The sequence below is a fragment of the Xyrauchen texanus genome, chromosome 27 (genome assembly GCF_025860055.1).
Source record: "Xyrauchen texanus isolate HMW12.3.18 chromosome 27, RBS_HiC_50CHRs, whole genome shotgun sequence".
Lineage (NCBI taxonomy): Eukaryota > Metazoa > Chordata > Actinopteri > Cypriniformes > Catostomidae > Xyrauchen > Xyrauchen texanus.
The window spans coordinates 12472780-12489586 of record NC_068302.1 but is presented as its reverse complement, the minus strand read 5'-3'; the positions used below and the strand labels follow the sequence as shown (position 1 = coordinate 12489586).

The 16807-nt window shown below is 35.4% G+C and overlaps 1 protein-coding gene and 1 non-coding gene across 2 annotated transcripts; both read left to right on the top strand.

The window, feature by feature from the left end:
* The first annotated feature begins 290 nt into the window (after positions 1-290).
* LOC127621541 (small nucleolar RNA U13) lies at positions 291-385 on the top strand. Its single transcript, XR_007967871.1, has one exon. It is a non-coding gene; the product is annotated as a small nucleolar RNA U13 (small nucleolar RNA).
* Positions 386-1320: 935 nt separating this feature from the next.
* LOC127620903 (protein MAK16 homolog) lies at positions 1321-5396 on the top strand. Its single transcript, XM_052094247.1, has 10 exons — positions 1321-1485; positions 1668-1717; positions 1836-1945; positions 2031-2095; positions 2247-2398; positions 2505-2559; positions 3529-3603; positions 4411-4512; positions 4638-4703; positions 4806-5396. Exons 1-10 carry the CDS (start codon positions 1471-1473, stop codon positions 5022-5024), a joined length of 909 nt encoding a protein of 302 aa, XP_051950207.1. The 5' UTR covers positions 1321-1470; the 3' UTR covers positions 5025-5396.
* Positions 5397-16807: the final 11411 nt, after the last annotated feature.

Below are 16807 nucleotides of genomic sequence, written 5' to 3'. Positions count from 1 at the left end.
CATACTAGCTTTCACATGTAGTGCCCAGTATTGATTATAAAACGTTTCGACCAATGAAACGTGTCCAGTGTTTCCATGTCATGAATATGATTAAATGCATGCTAACTTCACGTTTGACCTAAGATAAATCCATATTCTTTTCATTCCATATTATGGAACTGAATGATATCAATTATATAAAACAATACACATTAAAAGCTAAAATGTAAAACAGGAAAACTAAGTTTGTAACCATCGTGCAGAAAGCAGTAGTTTGAAGTCAAGCTGATTCGAGCCGCATGACTTTACCGATCCTTCTGGTTCAGCCAAATGATGACTGGTTTAATCACGTTTGTACGTGATATGTGCTGCCGTCTTGTTACGCTCGCACAAAAACCATCTGATCTATTATTGCAATTATAAATGAATACAAGATATGTGATGAATAATTTATCCAGGAAACGTAATAAATTATATTTATCTGTATCGTTAATAAATTATTATGTGCTGACTGATCGCTGAAGAATAAATGACTTGTGTAGAAATTAAATGCACATGTCGTTATGTTGTTAATAAAAACATATTTATAGAATCAATTGGGCTTACATTAATGATCAGATATATTCTACTGCCTCATATATTTCACAACTATGTGAAATATCCCGCAAACACTTTTAACCCACACAGCAGCATGTTTTTGTTGATTTCCGTCAACATCATGATCAAAGAGACTGCTACCTCAATAACTGCTATGTGCATAGAACACTATCTCATAGTATGTTATGTTTACATTTGGCATTGACACTGTCATCTTGTTGCACTACTGTGTACTGGTCGGCGCTGCACTGTCTCTCACTGTGCCCATTGTACTGCTAATTTTGAGTAATTTGTTGTACTGTCCCGTACTTTTTGCACATGTTTGCACGTGCACTTTATATAGGTATGTTATTTAGTCTGTGTAGTCTCGTGTAGTTCTGTGTTTGTCCTATGTTGTTTTTATGTAGCACCATGGTCCTGGAGGAACGTTGTCTCGTTTCACTGTACTAACTGTATATGGTTGAATGACAATAAAAACCACTTGACTTGACTTGACAAAGCTGGCGAAAGTATTCAATATTCTATTTAAAGTACTTTATTGGCATGATTGTTTTGACAAAATTTATTATATAATAATAATACAAATAAAACAGTAACAAATTAATATAAAAAATAAGGTGCCAGGTCATTAATAAAATAAAAACTATAATAACAATATACACTACAATTTAAAATTGAATCCGAATTAAAACGACATTATGAACATTAAAATATCGCGAGATTTGTGTACGTCATCGTGCCAAGATGGACGCCGCCAGTAACTTCCATGTGCTAATCGTTTGATCGCAGAAGTTGATTTAGCTATCTTAAACGTTTTTACCACTTATTTAATTGTGTCCGATTAGCAGTGCTGGCCACGTATCAAGGGACGGACGTTCAAAGGAGGCTTCAGAAATGCAACACGACGACGTAAGTAAAGCTATCTAAAAACACATGAAACTCTATAGACGCAACCAAGTTGTCTGTTGGGATTAATTGTATGACAGCGTTGATTGTGGTTATTATAACTAAACATAGATAATTAATGGGGCTGCTTTAGCAATGCACATTGTCAACACAATTCTTTTTTTTTCTTTTTTTTTTTTTTAAAGGTTATATGGGATCTTATCGGCAATAAGAGTTTTTGTTCCTACAAAGTAAAGTAAGTAAATGTGGCTTTGCGTTTTCTTAATCAGTCTTAAGAGTTTAATAATGTCCCCATTATCAAATATGCAGAAGAACGTGAAATCTAACTGTTTGCTTTCTTTAAATGATTGAAGAACTAAAACCCAACAGTTCTGCCGAAATGAATACAACATCACAGGACTTTGTAATCGATCTTCGTGTCCTCTTGCTAACAGTCAGTATGCTACTGTAAGAGAAGAAAAAGGTAATCCTATTGAAATAAAGTGTCATTGCAAGCAGGTGGTTTTCCAAATGTTTCTTGTCCATTACAACTGTTTTTTTCCCCTCAGGTCTGTGTTATCTTTACATGAAAGTTATTGAGAGAGCAGCATTCCCCGCTCGCATGTGGGAGAAGGTATGAGCATTCATCAGTCAAGATCAGTAAACTGAAAATAACTATAAACTAGTAAACATGCTCCAACAAAGTGATCGCTGATGGAATGAGTTTAATTTAAAGTGTGCTTCGTGCTATTTTTCCATTACATGCTATGATTTCTTTTTCTCAGGTGAAACTTGACAGAAACTATGCGAAGGCCTTGGAACAGATTGATGAAAACCTCATCTATTGGCCGCGATTCATACGACACAAATGCAAACAACGCTTAACAAAGATCACACAGTATCTCATTCGAATCCGCAAACTCACGCTGAAAAGACAGTGAGTCCCTTTCTTATGTGTCAATGCTTATCTGTGTCTGGCTATTTATTCAAATTTGTGAATCATTTTCATTGTTGTTTTGTATTGATTTGTTTTTGTTTTTAAGGAGAAAACTGGTTCCACTCAGTAGAAAAGTAGAGAGAAGGGAAAAAAGGAGAGAGGTCAGTGACAATACTGATAATATGCTTTCTTGAATAGGGGTGGGTAAAAATATTTTTCTGATCGCGTCGTGATCTGCGTCGTGCGCAACCCTCCACTACAATGAGAGGAAATCGCTTGCATTTGCAACCAAATGTTTAATGTAGGCTATATATATTTGACAATTGGCTGGTAAATGTTTATATTTCACTCACCAGTAATTCTGTAGTATAGTGACTGAGTATTCAGCAGTAAGATCCTTTCACTGCATGTTGAGAGTAAAAGTTGTTCCGTCCAAAGACAAGATCCACACCAACCGATTTGTCATTCAATAAGGTCTCTTTTAATACCGTTTCAGTTCTTTACATTCAGTTGTTGATCAAAAACAACAAAAAAATAAACATTTAATTCTAATCATGCATAGCACGGATGAGATAAAGCCATTCGAGTCTCTCTGGTTAACATGCTCTCATCTACAAATGCTCTTCACATAAATGCTGGTTTTCTTAATGAGACTGTACCGGTTTTAGTAAGTGTTAAACATATTAATGTAAATAGATCAAATTATGCAATTAAACATGTAACAAAATATAATTTAATATTTATTGATTTAATACATTAATTTGTTATTTTTAAAAAGCCAAAATGTGATCAAAATGATAAAAAAAAATTATGACGTATAATTAAAGTAATATTTTCACATTGTACCTAGTTAGAAGGTCCCCTGTATAATTAACTACATTATCTGGGAGAGAATTAATTTAATATGTAAGTAAAAAGTGACATTATAACTGAAAATACCCATATAAGTAGAATCGAATCAAGAGCTTGTGAAACGAATCATGAAATCTGTATCAATACCCAGCCCTAATCCAGAATATTACTCATATATATATAAACCTTTCTCATTTTCTGTCAAATGTAGGTTTTAACTTGGTGTTATATTTACTTTAATAACATAATATTCACTCACTTTTTCTTTTCACTAACAGGAAAAAGCCCTGATTGCTGCTCAGCTGGAAAATGCCATTGAAAAAGAACTGCTAGAACGTTTAAAACAAGGAACTGTAAGTGGATCTTTACCATAGTTACATGCACACCAATATGAGATTTACATGAGATTTGAAATCGTCTGGTTGTTCTCTGCTTTTGACATCAAAACATAAAACAGGCATGTGTAAACCACTGCACATTGCATAAGCTTGTATGAAAACCTGGTTATAACACCATTTCTCCATCATTTGTTTCTCCTTGATCATTTGATTAGTTACTGTTGCCATGATCAATGTAAAATGAACACAAACATCTCTTTTAAAATAAATTCTGTTTACCACCTGCTTTCCGTGGATGGTATAATGCAGCTTTTATTGCACCGGGCAAATAGTACAGATTTGTGGGTATCACTTCATAATAAGATTACATTAGTTAATGCATTTGGTCTCGTGAACTAATAATGAACAATATATTATTTTTTTATTTATTAATCTTTATTAATGTTAGTTAATAAAAATACAACTGTTCATTGTTAGTTCATGTTGTGTTAACAAACTGCTTTTGATTTAAAAAAGTTTGATTTTAGTACATGTTGAAATTAGCATTTACCAAGATTAATAAATGCTAATAAATTGCCAATAATTTTAACTATTCTTAACTAATGTTAACAAATGGAACTTTATTGTAGTGTTACTGAGTTACAGCACAGTGCTTTTTAATCATAATTAATCGATTAAACTGGATTGCAGGTGTTTAGAGAGAAAAACAATGTAGGGTTTTCCGCTGAAACACCACACGGAATAGTGGTGATACTGTTTAGCGAATTTTGCTTTTTTGCCAAAACAGTTATTACATTAGCAAATGTTCTGTTTTCATTTTAGTATGGAGACATTTACAACTTCCCCATCCATGCCTTCGATAAAGCTATGGAAAAACAGGATGTGAGTGAATCTGAATTGGAGGAAGAGGAAGATGATGAAGAGGTATTAAATGTTGTTTGGTTGATGTTGAGGCTTACTGTTTTTATTGCAAGTGTAAATCTTTATTACAAGAAAAGTGCATGTGAATTGCATTGATCATTCATATAATCACATGTTTCTGTTTTTAGGAGTCTGGGCAGAGAGAATATGTTGCTGATGAGGATTTTGAAGAGAGTGATCTCAGCGACTTTGAGGTGATGTAGAATTGAATAATTGTATGTTCTTCAAAAGAACAACATGGCTGAATATCTATGAGAGTGATTTGTACATAATGAATGTTGCATTATATTAAACAGGAATTGAATAAACTTAAGGGCAGCAGTGATGAAGAAGAGGATGATAATGAAGAGGAGGTATCCAGTGAAGAAGAAGCAGAAGAAGAGATGGAAGAGGAGAGCAAGGCAAAATCGAAAGGGAAAGCTCCACTCAAAGGGCCTATCAGGAAAAAACGGGCATATGTGGAGATAGAATATGAACAAGAGACGGAACCAGCTCAGAAAAGCAAAGCCACATAAGGACTAAACTACTGATCACATCACTCTGCTGCCTTTCAAATCATGCAGCTGTTGTTGTAGAACAACTGTAATCAATAAGTCAATGTACAGTGATGCATATCAACACACATCCGCCAAACCCTAAAATCTCTAATGTGGGATTGTTTGTTTTGACTTGTTTAAACTGTATGCTGTTGCTAAGCATAAATGTTCTCTTTCTTCTTTTTTACATCCATGTACATCCGGGTCAGCTTTATTGGACCCTTATTCATTTTATGAGAAACCTTAGAAGTCGCTGGTAATGGCTACAATCATGCGTTCTGACAGCTGTCACTTAAAATATGTCTGAATAAATTGAGAACTATGTATTTCTGCTTTTTAAGTGTTTGTTTTGTGTAATCTTTGAAAAATATTTGGCCACTTTAAAGACGCATTTGATAGACCTCAATGGCTATTTTGGCCTTGGTGTTAAGATATAGTTTTAAAAGTTAAGCTGAACACAGTGTAGAACTAATTATAATTAAATAGTACAAGTTACTGTTAAAATAGACTAGGATTTCTCTCTGAACGGTTCTATACAAACAAAGATTTTAATACAACTTTTGGAAGAAAAAAAAAGAACTTGAGCCAAGTTGAATAGCTTATTTTTGGATAGTCAACACAGAGAAGAGGGTATTACATTTCCACAGTAAATGTAATAAAGATATGTACAATCCCTGTTTTTGCCTGCGTTGAAGACATTTTTAGGCACTTGAACGTATGAAATAAACTGAGCAGCAAATCAGGTTTTCCTGAGCTCATCTGAGAGAGCCTGGATCATTAACGAGTGAATTAAGCAAAATAAGTGTGTGTAGTCACAGGCCAGGCAAACTGTATTGTCTTTTACAAAGCGTCCAGGATACTTAGTTTGGCTTTCTCGTCTGGAGCATCTGAGACCTCCAAGAATCACGCAATCAGCCTCTTCAGGTGACGAATGATTATTGTTCCAATCCTTTGAAATAACAGGACATGAGCAGTAGTACATATAATAGACATATTAGGACATGAATGTAATTAAGGATTAGTGATATTACCTCAATTATGCTAATCTTGTTAAAAGGATAGTTCACCCCAAAATGAAAATTCTCTCATCATTTACTCAAGCCCTCAATGAGTACATTTATGAGTTTTATAGTAAAAAAAAACGTAAATATTAATGTTTCTTAACCACACCTCTCATATTGCTTCAGAAGACATGTATTTAACCATTGGAGTCTTATAGTTTAATTTTATGCTGCCTTTATGTGCTTTATTTGGAGCTTCAAACTTTTGTCACCATTCACTTGCATTGTACGGACCTAGAGAGCTGAAATAGTCTTCTATAAATCTTCATTAATAGTCATACACATCGCGGTTGCCATGAGGGTGAGTAAATGATGAGAATTTTAGTTTTTGGGTGAACTCCCTTTAAGAAGTTTTTATAAATGTAAAATGCAGTAGTAAAAATGATCTAAAGTCAACTCAAAATGGCATTTGCAACCCACTTTATTGTAATGTAAAATTTCCGGTCATCCATTAGTAACATTTTTTTTAAGAGGTGGTCCTACCGTAAACTGGCATTATATAACTGGATTAACTATTAAGTTTACTAACTAAGATTTAATGGTAACATTTTACAATAAGGTTCCATTTGTTAACATTAGTTAACAACATTCGTTAACATGAACTAACAATGAACAATACTTATTAAGCATTTATTAACAAATATATTGTTAATTGTTTATTCATGATAACTAATACATTAACTAATGTTTAGCAAAGGCTACTTACTAATTATCAAGAGTAGCCTAAAACATTTCTTAAATGCCATGTGGCTATTAATATACATCCACCAATAGCTTGTGTGGCCTATGAGATGTCAGCTGAAAAGCAAAGATGTTTTAGTGGCTGAGTTTTGAATGACATTTTGATGAATGATTACTTTTTAAAAAAATACTGTGCACTGATGAATCGTGCACAATAAGACCAGGAATGTGTATCAAGTAAAAAGGTTAGATTTTGATTCAGGTGTCATGTTGACTTCAAAGGTGAACTGTGAAATGTCTGTGCCACTAACACCACCAAACAGAAGAGCAAAAATGATTGCTTAAAAACATATGGACATCCAAAGATACAATGGATTCAAATATTTTTCTGTATTGTTTTCTCAAGATCATGGCTTATGTTTTGAAATAACACATGGCCACTAATACCTAGTAGGCTACTTGAGTTATCCAGGCCTCGCCTTTCAATAAATAAGACAAGATTGCTAGCGTACACATGCCGAAGGTCACACTTGTGCTCCATTTCCATGTGTGCCAACATGAGGCGGAGCACATCATCAAAGCGATTCGGTTTCTGTGGTAACCCTACATGAGCTGGTGCTTTCTCAAGGACTGACAGTAAGTCTAAAAGTCAAGGCAGCACAACCTGAAAATTACACATAAAAGGAAGATAAATATAATCATCATGTAAGAAAACTTGACTCTGCATTCGAGTGAGCACATGGACTGTGCGAGTGAAAGTGTTTCACCTGTGTGAGCGGAGACTCCGATTTGTATAAGTGATTGAAAAGAATGATAGAGCACACTCCATAAAGGAGGAGAAGACGTAATCAATACATCTCTAACATACACTTTTCACACTGTTAAAAACATTGGCTTTTAATGTCCTCAAGAGTTTGAGTAGCACACTATTGAAGTGAATTATAATAACAGCAGGGCTCAGATTCTTTCTGCTGGCTTGGTCAGGCCACAAATACCAATGTGTAACTATGTAACAATGTTATAGTTCAGTAAGTTCATAAAAACACAGGCTCCTCAATGAGCAAAAATAAAGGATATATACATCCTTATTGTTGTTACCCCATGAAATCAATGTTTTTGACTTACGACATTGAAAATGCACATTCAATCCAAAATGGCTGATTTCCTGTTGGGTGGAGCTTATGACTATAGACTATAGTTTTTAAGGTTGTCTGGCTTGATGAGAACAATATATGTAGCAAGACTGGTGATCGTAGAAGAAACTTACCCCACCACTTTTGTCAAAAGGTGGCACTACAGAGCTCTCCAGCCACGCCCATATGTTAAATTTAAGGCCTAATGGCTGACAACTCTGATGTGTGTGCAAAATAGGATGAAAATTCTAGCATGTTAAGTACCTCAAAAACATGTGAATATACATATAAGGAATAATGACATTTAATGTATTACAATGGCAGCACTATTTAAGAAATCAAGAATCCCTTCAGAATTTTAAATATGCGTTGTCTTGACATTATTCTAAAAAGATTTGAAGCAATTCAGTTAAACATAAGAGGGATATTTCAAAGTCTGTTAAAACTGCCAAACTTCCTTCCGCCAGTTGAAGGCGCTATGACCGTGACCCACAATAGCCACATCAATGTGATCAGCCCACAAGGCCAAACACACAGGTCAATTTTTATATAAATCACACGATGCATGCAGAAGATATGAGTCACTTCCTGTTTCCCATTTTTTTACTTAAATTTATCACATATCACAATTTATCCAAGAAAGCCAAGCAGCGTATCTACTTTCTTCGAAGGCTGAGGAAAGCACATCTCCCATCCCCCATCCTCACTACATTCTATAGAGGGACTATTGAGAGCATCCTGAGCAGCATCATCTCTCACTGTGCCCATTGTCCTGTTAATTTTTAGTAATTTATTGTACCATCCCGTACTTTTTGCACACGTTTGCATGTGCACTTTATATAGGTATGTTATTTAGTCTGTGTAGTCTCATGTGATTCTGTGTTTGTCCTATGTTGTTTTATGTAGCACCATAGTCCTGGAGGAATGTTGTCTCATTTCACTGTGTACTGTACTAACTGTATATGGTTGAACGACAATAAAAACCACTTGACTTAACCACTTGACTTGACTTGCCATGGCAACACCGTTCGATATATAAAAAATCTTTAAAACAATCCAAAATGTCCGATTTCCTGTTGGGTGGAGCTTATGACTGTCTGCACGAAAGTTGTCCATCTTGATGAGATCTATATATGTACAAAGTTTGGTGACTGTAGCTCAGAAGGGATGTGCTACAGAGCCCCCCAAACATACCCATCTTCTAGGTGTCGCTACAGAGTCCTTTCTACACGCCCAAGTATGAACTTTTGCAAAGCCCTAACGGCCAAGACATAATGGTTAACAACTTTGATATGTGTGGCGAATGAAATAAATGTGTAATTATGGCAAGTGTTGGAATACCCTTGCACATCTATTGTTGCCAGCTGGAGGCCCTATGACCATGACCCACCATAACCACATTCATGTCATAAGAGTTATTAAACATATGGGTGAGATTGTCAAATACACCGAATACATTGCAACATCATATGATTTGATCCATTGCCAGAACAACACTTTTCAAGACATCAAGAATCCCTTCACAATTTTACCTCAGTTGTGTCTTGACATTATTGTTAACAATTTTGATGTGATATGGGTAAATGTAAGAGGACTATTTCAAAGTCTTTTGTAAGTGCCACACTTCCTTCCACCAGTTGTGGCAGTACAACTGTGACCAACAATAGCCACATCAATGTGATAAGCCTGCAGGGCCAATCATACAACTCAATTTTGATGTCACCCACATTTGGTGCCTGTAACATGAATCCGCTAGGAGGAGTATTTCAAATTCCAGAGCATGCATTTTTCAAACAATCTAAAATGGCCGACTTCCTGTTGGGTGGAACTTATGACTGTCAGTATGATAGTCGTCCGACTTGATGAGATCTATATACAGTATGTACCAATTTTGGTGACTTTAGATGAAAATGGGGGTGTTATAGAGCCCCCATACATGCCCATTTTCAAAGGGGTGCTACAGAGCCCCTCCTGCACGCCATCCACCACCCCCCCACCCCTAATGGCCGACGACTCTAATGTGTGTGCAAACTTTCAAGAGTGTTCACACATGTTAAGTACTGTACATCAAAAGTACCAAAAACCTTGAAAAGAAGAAGAATCATTAGAAGAACAATAGGGCCACCGCACATGGGCCCTAATAATCCTTAGAAGGACAATATGGCCTCCACACTTTCAGAGCTTGGGCCCTAAAATGTTGAGACCTAAAATAAATCGGATATGAAATTATTTCAATCACATTTTAATAACTTGCATCACTGTAACTGCAATGAATAATATGGAAGACTGCGTATCTTTCCAAGTTGACATTTTGGTGAGCACATTGTTTTCATAATCCAGATGGGAAGACTGGGCTCTAAAACAGCTACTCCCATGTTTGCAAAGCATAATGACCCTGTAATTATATACAGGAAACATAATCTTACTCATTATTCATTCAACCGAGCTCCTCTTCCGCTTCATTTACAAATCTGTTTAGCTGTTCATATCCTTAAACATACAGCCATCATTTTATGGAACCATACATGTAATTACAAAACTACAGCTGAAGGTTTAACTGGTTTAACTGTTAATGTGGACATTGACATATGACGATGAATTTGATTTTATTGGTTAGGCATACAGATACACAGTCCAACAGATACAAGTTTGGACACAATTCATTTATGTTTCTCATGATGTTTTTGAGGCGTCTGCTTAAATGCTGAAATGTTTGTAGACAAATATAAATTGTGTCTATACGTGTATATGAATTAATTAACTTAAGAAAAAAAAAACTTTATAGGTTGGACTAGATAAGGAACATACATATATAGGAACTCCTTTAATTCAGTTTAAAAAGCATCACAGGAAGTTGGTTGAGAGATGAGTGTGGAGAGCTATAATCTATACAAATGGTGGCTACTTTGATGAAGCTTTTATATCAGCTAGTCAATACATACCCTTTTTTCCAGTTTTTTTTTTCAGATTTATTTAAGTTTTGATCACTATTATTACAATTTGATGACTACAGTGAGGAAAATAGTAATAATATAGAATTAGGCATATCTAAACTTTTGTCTGGTAGTGTACAGTACACACACACCTGCACTAATGAGCATGCATGGGTCCTTCAGCAGGGTGAGCAAAGGGGTTCCTTCCACACACTGAAGAGAAAGGACATAAGAATCACTATATTGTGGAGACTTCTCAGCCCAGATGAAGTCAGAGACTACATGATTTAATTGGCTATTTACATTTGGAACAAGAGCGGGCTATAAAACTTGAGCAACAAAGTTGAGCATAACGCACACATTTCTTCAAATATACATAGATATGGAAAATCTAATTTAGTGTGTCTTAGTAGTCTAATATTACTTCAAACATCTTTACAATCACACTAGATCAGTGCTTCTCAACTGGTGGGTCACAGGTGTGTTCTGGTGGTTGCGGACAGCAGTTAAACAGCAACACTTAATGCAATGAATAAAGCTCAACTAACCATACAATTGTTGTCAGATTCATACACAGCATGTTGATACAAGCTATAGTAAATTAATGTGGTAATATAGCTAATTGTAATAAAATATGTGTCCCAGTGTTTGTAATTTTTCTAAGATGGTGTTCCCAGAATGCACTGGGCTTGAATAATTAATGAGCTTGTGTTTGTATACAAGTTTATTTACACTGTTTTATTGTTGTTTCATTTAGAAACTTGTTTTGTGCAATTGGTTAATTTTCAACTCAAAATAACCTGTTCATGGTCCACAAATGATCTGTTGATTGTCACTGTCATCAGGTTTAGTGCACAAAGTGTTGAGGTATATGTACGCAACTTAATATATCATGTGTCTATTGCCAGTAATTCAAGGTGATGTTGTTATAGACTACATAGCGTGCATTAAGCTTTCCTGCGGGAGGCTTCTGTATGTCATGTGGTACATGATTAAGCATGTTTGTAAGCAAAGTTTAAAACATGGCATGTTAAATAATACTGCATAAAAATGTTCAATAACATTTTATTAAATTTATTTAAGGACCCTGTATAAGTTATTGTGTTTATGTTGAATTTAGTTCAAATAAATTTAGTTAGTTAGATAAAGTTACTTTTACTTACTTTAATCAATGTTATGTCATGACGTTAAGTAGATTTTACTTAATTTTATACTATTAAGATTTACTTAGAAAAACTTGTGATATTAAAATTACTGGTAATTTTTTTCATGTGTAAATAGCAATGTGGCAAACAACATTGCGCCAAACAACAGCCCAAGTACAGACAGAGATAATCCAAAAATATGTAAATGATAGGAATTAATCCATTCCTAAATGAAACTCACATCAGTTTGGCCCCAACAGAGTAAAACATTTACAAAAAAGTGCAAAAAAATGCCAAATGCAGCAGCAAAAGGACATTTCACTAACAATTTGCTGTTCGCACTTGGCACTTCTTTGCTATTTGTTTAATCTTTTGGGGCCTTTTTAAGTATCATTATATTTTATATTTGCAACTATTAACTACCTTCACCAAAAAAGCAGCCATTTAGATGATATGATCAAAGCAATGTACCTGTAAACAGTGTTGAGTAAAAAAAAAAAAACAGATTACTAATTTCTTATCTAAAACTGTAATCAGATTCCATTTACTGATTACTTCTTGGAAAAGGTAATCATATCACTAATTTCTTTACTTTTAAGTTACTTTTTTAAACCTCTACTAACACTTTTAACAGACAAATTTTAGTTTTTAAACTCAACAAATTAAGATAATAAAATAATCACTGTAATCTCCTCATTGAAAAGGAGTAACTGTAATCTGATTACAAACCAGCTAACAAATGAATGTGCTCGAAACATTTTTCAAACATTACATTGCGGTTGTGAGAATGTGTCCAGTTTTCTTAATGTTAGAACTACGTTACACTGAAAAAAATTAAGTAAATATAGCAGAAGCACTTTCTACATTGAATAAGTTAGTTTAAGTGTGAACAGGAAAATATTAAGTAAATTCTACATTTGTACTCAATTCAAACATGTAAAAATGAATGCTCTAGCTTATAAGTAAATATTATTTATGATTGTTACAGTGTCTTTACAATGTGTCATCACGTATGAATAATAGACGAGAAAGTCTTAACTTAACTTTTCGAAGCTGGCCTTCCCAGCATGCTTGAATAATTAATGAGCTTGCACAGTTTCACTGTTTGCAAGTTTATTTCACACTAATTTTATTGTTTATTTTGTTATTAAATTTGGTAACTTTCTTTTTATGTCTGAAGTTACTAAATAGGAAATAGTCCAGTGTTTCATAGCCGTTGCAGTGTGCATGCGCTAACCGCCTGTGTATTCGCACAGTCAAAGGAAGTGTACTGTGACAGGCTCGCGTTTGACTGTACGTAGACGATGAGCATTTGAGTGACTCGCATCAAAATCGAAGTATACTTTGGGCTTTATATAAATCAGAATGTCATACAGGTTTGAAACAATATGAGAAGTAAATAAAAAATATTCATTTTTGGGTGAACTACTACTTGAAAGTTTGTGGTCTCATTCGCCATGCACTAATGCTGCTTTACCATTCACACTTATTTTTTCTCTAATGTTAACCTTTTGTCTATATGAAGGATTTTAAAAAGTAACCAATGATACACTGCATGGCTAAACGTATGTGGACAGGACACCCTTCTACATATATTTAGCTGTTTGAGCAACACCCATTGCTAACATAAAATCAAGCATACAGCCATGCAATCTCCTTAGACAAACATTTAAAGTAGAATATGTCATATCAACTCCTTGGGTCTTACCAAAGCACAAAGTGAGATCTGTAAACAAATGGTGGTAACACTTTACATAAATGTTCCTTTTGTTAAGACTTTATAAAGGAGTTTATTAATGACTAACAAGTAATTTATAAATGCATTATAATTCACTGACATACAGTTATAACATGAATAAAAAGGTGACTTTCCTGCAAAATTTCCCAAATAGTGAGCATTTCAGGAGGAGCTTGTTCATCTAGTCCTGCCAATCATCTTAAAGATATCTAAGCGGCTGCTTCCGGCATCCTTACCCATCTTCAAAATTATTTCTCCATTCCTAGTTATAGCCAGATTGTCCTGATGGGGGGTCTCAGAGCTCAAGCCCTTTCCTGTGCTTGAGCCCCTCTGTTATGGACAGCACGCCAAATCTGTTTACATTCATATACTCCAGGACTATATGAACAAGTGAACTTATATGTTATAATACTTAATAAATACACTTGTTCATATGAATCAAAAAAACATAAAATGCCCTAATGCATGATTTGTTACAGGAATGTCTCAGTGCAGCAAAAATCGACTGTTATAGTGAGAATAAAAGGAGGGATGATGTCATTTTGCCACAGTCAGCTTTGTGTTTCTATTAAATATTGTAATTTCTTGACTTGTGATGTCACATTTCTTGTCACGTTTATGTCAAAAGAATAAAGTTACACCGAGTGGCGTCCCAACTTAACTTGTACTAGTTACCTAAAGTCCTGTGCAAACACTTTTCAGGTCTTCATGCTTATTCACAGCATAAATCATATAAAGCCTAATGACCAATAAACAATACTGAACTTTATGCAGGTCCGTAGCCAGCCTATTGAAAGGGGGGGTTCTTTTTTTCAAAAAGTGGTCCTTTTTGCAGTTGTGAAGTGGTCCTTTTGTATTTAATTATGAGGTTCAAATACTTCATTTTGGTGACCTTTTATGCGCTAATTTGTGCTGGATTAGCTTGTCTGCTGGTTAACGAGCACGCTTTTTGATGCACCTAAAATATTTACTGCATTGTTGTCAAATGCTTCCTCATGTAACACCTTCAGTCCATACACAGTTCATAAGTTTAAAGACCACACTAACAACAGAACAGATTTAATGAACTTTACTGAAATATTAATAATAATTCTTCTCATCATCATTTCTTGACTCTCTGTCAATGCCTCTTTGCTTGTTGCTGTATTTGTGTATTTTTTTATGAAGTAATTTGTAACTGTAACGGAATACATTTTTAAAGTAACCCTCCCAAGCTTATGTATAACAATCTTACCCTGTTTGCCAGTTTTTTTGAACATATGTTCAATATTCTGCGACAATGACGCTGCTGCCTGCTTTCTCTTCCGTCTCTCCTGCTTTTTTCGCCCCATAGCCTACTCACTATTTGGTTGTTCAGCCTGATATAAAAACAGTCAAAACACCTTTTTTGAAGCTTTGTCAGTGACTAAACACTCATTCATTAGATGTATGTACATCCAACTTCACTTCTAGTACATACTCGTGACCTCATACATCCTCACACTATCAGTGAATCGGTGCAAAATAAACACATAACAGTTAATAAATAAAGGATAACATGACACGCATAAAAAACACTCAGACTAACGTAACACTCTCACATACTAGGCATTGTAAATCAATTAAATCATTCCACATAATTTACCTCAAGCGGTCTGCTTTGAAGTTCTCATAGGAATAAGATGCGCACCGAAGGAGAAGCATTTCCATTGGCTCCAGTCTGCCGGTATTGGCCAATCATAAAAGTCGATATTGCACAGCCAATAACACTGAATATCCAACTATGTTTTATTATTAATTACGCTATGTTTATATGGCTATTATATTGTAGACCAGGCCCGCCGACAGGGGGGGACAAACGGGTCTGTTGTCCCGGGCCCAGGGTAGGGGGGGGCCCAGAACTGGGCCCTCATTAAATTATGGAATAATTGTTAAAAAATAAATAAAATAGGCATATTTGTGGAAAAAAGACCTAATATTTGAGTTACATAAAAGCTTTTTATTTGTTTTCTTCCTAATTGTCCTTGAAATAGTGGTCAAGAACCCCCGCCCACCCCCAAAACAAAAATGGTTTGGCCACTGATCAAAATTTGATGTTGTCATTTGATTTGAAGTTCAGTAGGCTAACGTTACGATCAAAATGTCCGGTCAGCACAAGTCTGGTGCTCAGAAAAGAAAAGAAAAGAGAAGAAGGGAAGAAGAAAATAGAGGCCTTCGAGATGTCCTAAACAAATATTTTAAAAAAGGTGGTGACGGAGAAGCTGGAACTAACGTTAGTAAAGTCAACGTAGAGCAAGGTAAGAAACAGCGCAGCCAACGTTTATTATAGTGTTGTCAAAGACCCGGTACTTCGGTACCAAGTCGGTACTAATTTTGTTTTAAACGTCACGCCACGGTACCAGGTTTTCTCAAACCCGGTACTTGATGCGCGTGCATGCCCGAAGCGCGTGCAGTTGCGTCCTCTTCATAAAAGTGCTGAGACATTGGGACCGGCGGTGCTGCTGATGTGGTGGCTGTAAATCCACTTGTTGATAAGAAAGGAGGAAAGAGACACATATGGAAATATTTTGGATATTAGCTCATAATAGCGACGCGGCGCGCTCGTTTTTACAGGCGCGCAAGTTCATTGTTGCATAGCAACGACAGACGCCACGGGAGAGCACGCGCTTGTGGAAAGGAGAAAGCGGTGCGAACTGCGCTCTCCATGATGACGAGGAAGTATTAGCAAAGAATTCATTGATTTCTAGCCCTTGCATTAGCTTTACTACTAGATATATTTATGGAGATGAGAAATAAAAAGCCGACTGAAATGCGTCACTGTTGGCATCGGTGAACAGATAATGGGCCAGATCCGAGTCTATTTTTGCTGCGCTGCTCATGCTTAATTAAAAGTGAAAGCACACTTTTGATGGACAAAAAATAAATATGATTTCACACAAAAGTGCCCAAAATGCACAGATTTTGCATGTCTAGTATGTTTTAACAAGAACTGCAGTAGGCTATGTCAGAAAAAAAATGAAAACATTTATAGAAAATGTACCCATTTAAACGTGTTTTTATTATTCAGTTTGGGTAAAAGTATATGGTGTTTT

Bases quoted from the DNA above. Each gene is read 5' to 3' on its own strand.
- LOC127620903 (XM_052094247.1), top strand. The intron at 3,604-4,410 runs GTAAGTGGATCT...TTTTCATTTTAG, and splicing joins AACGTTTAAAACAAGGAACT to TATGGAGACATTTACAACTT. The intron at 4,513-4,637 runs GTATTAAATGTT...TTCTGTTTTTAG, and splicing joins AAGAGGAAGATGATGAAGAG to GAGTCTGGGCAGAGAGAATA.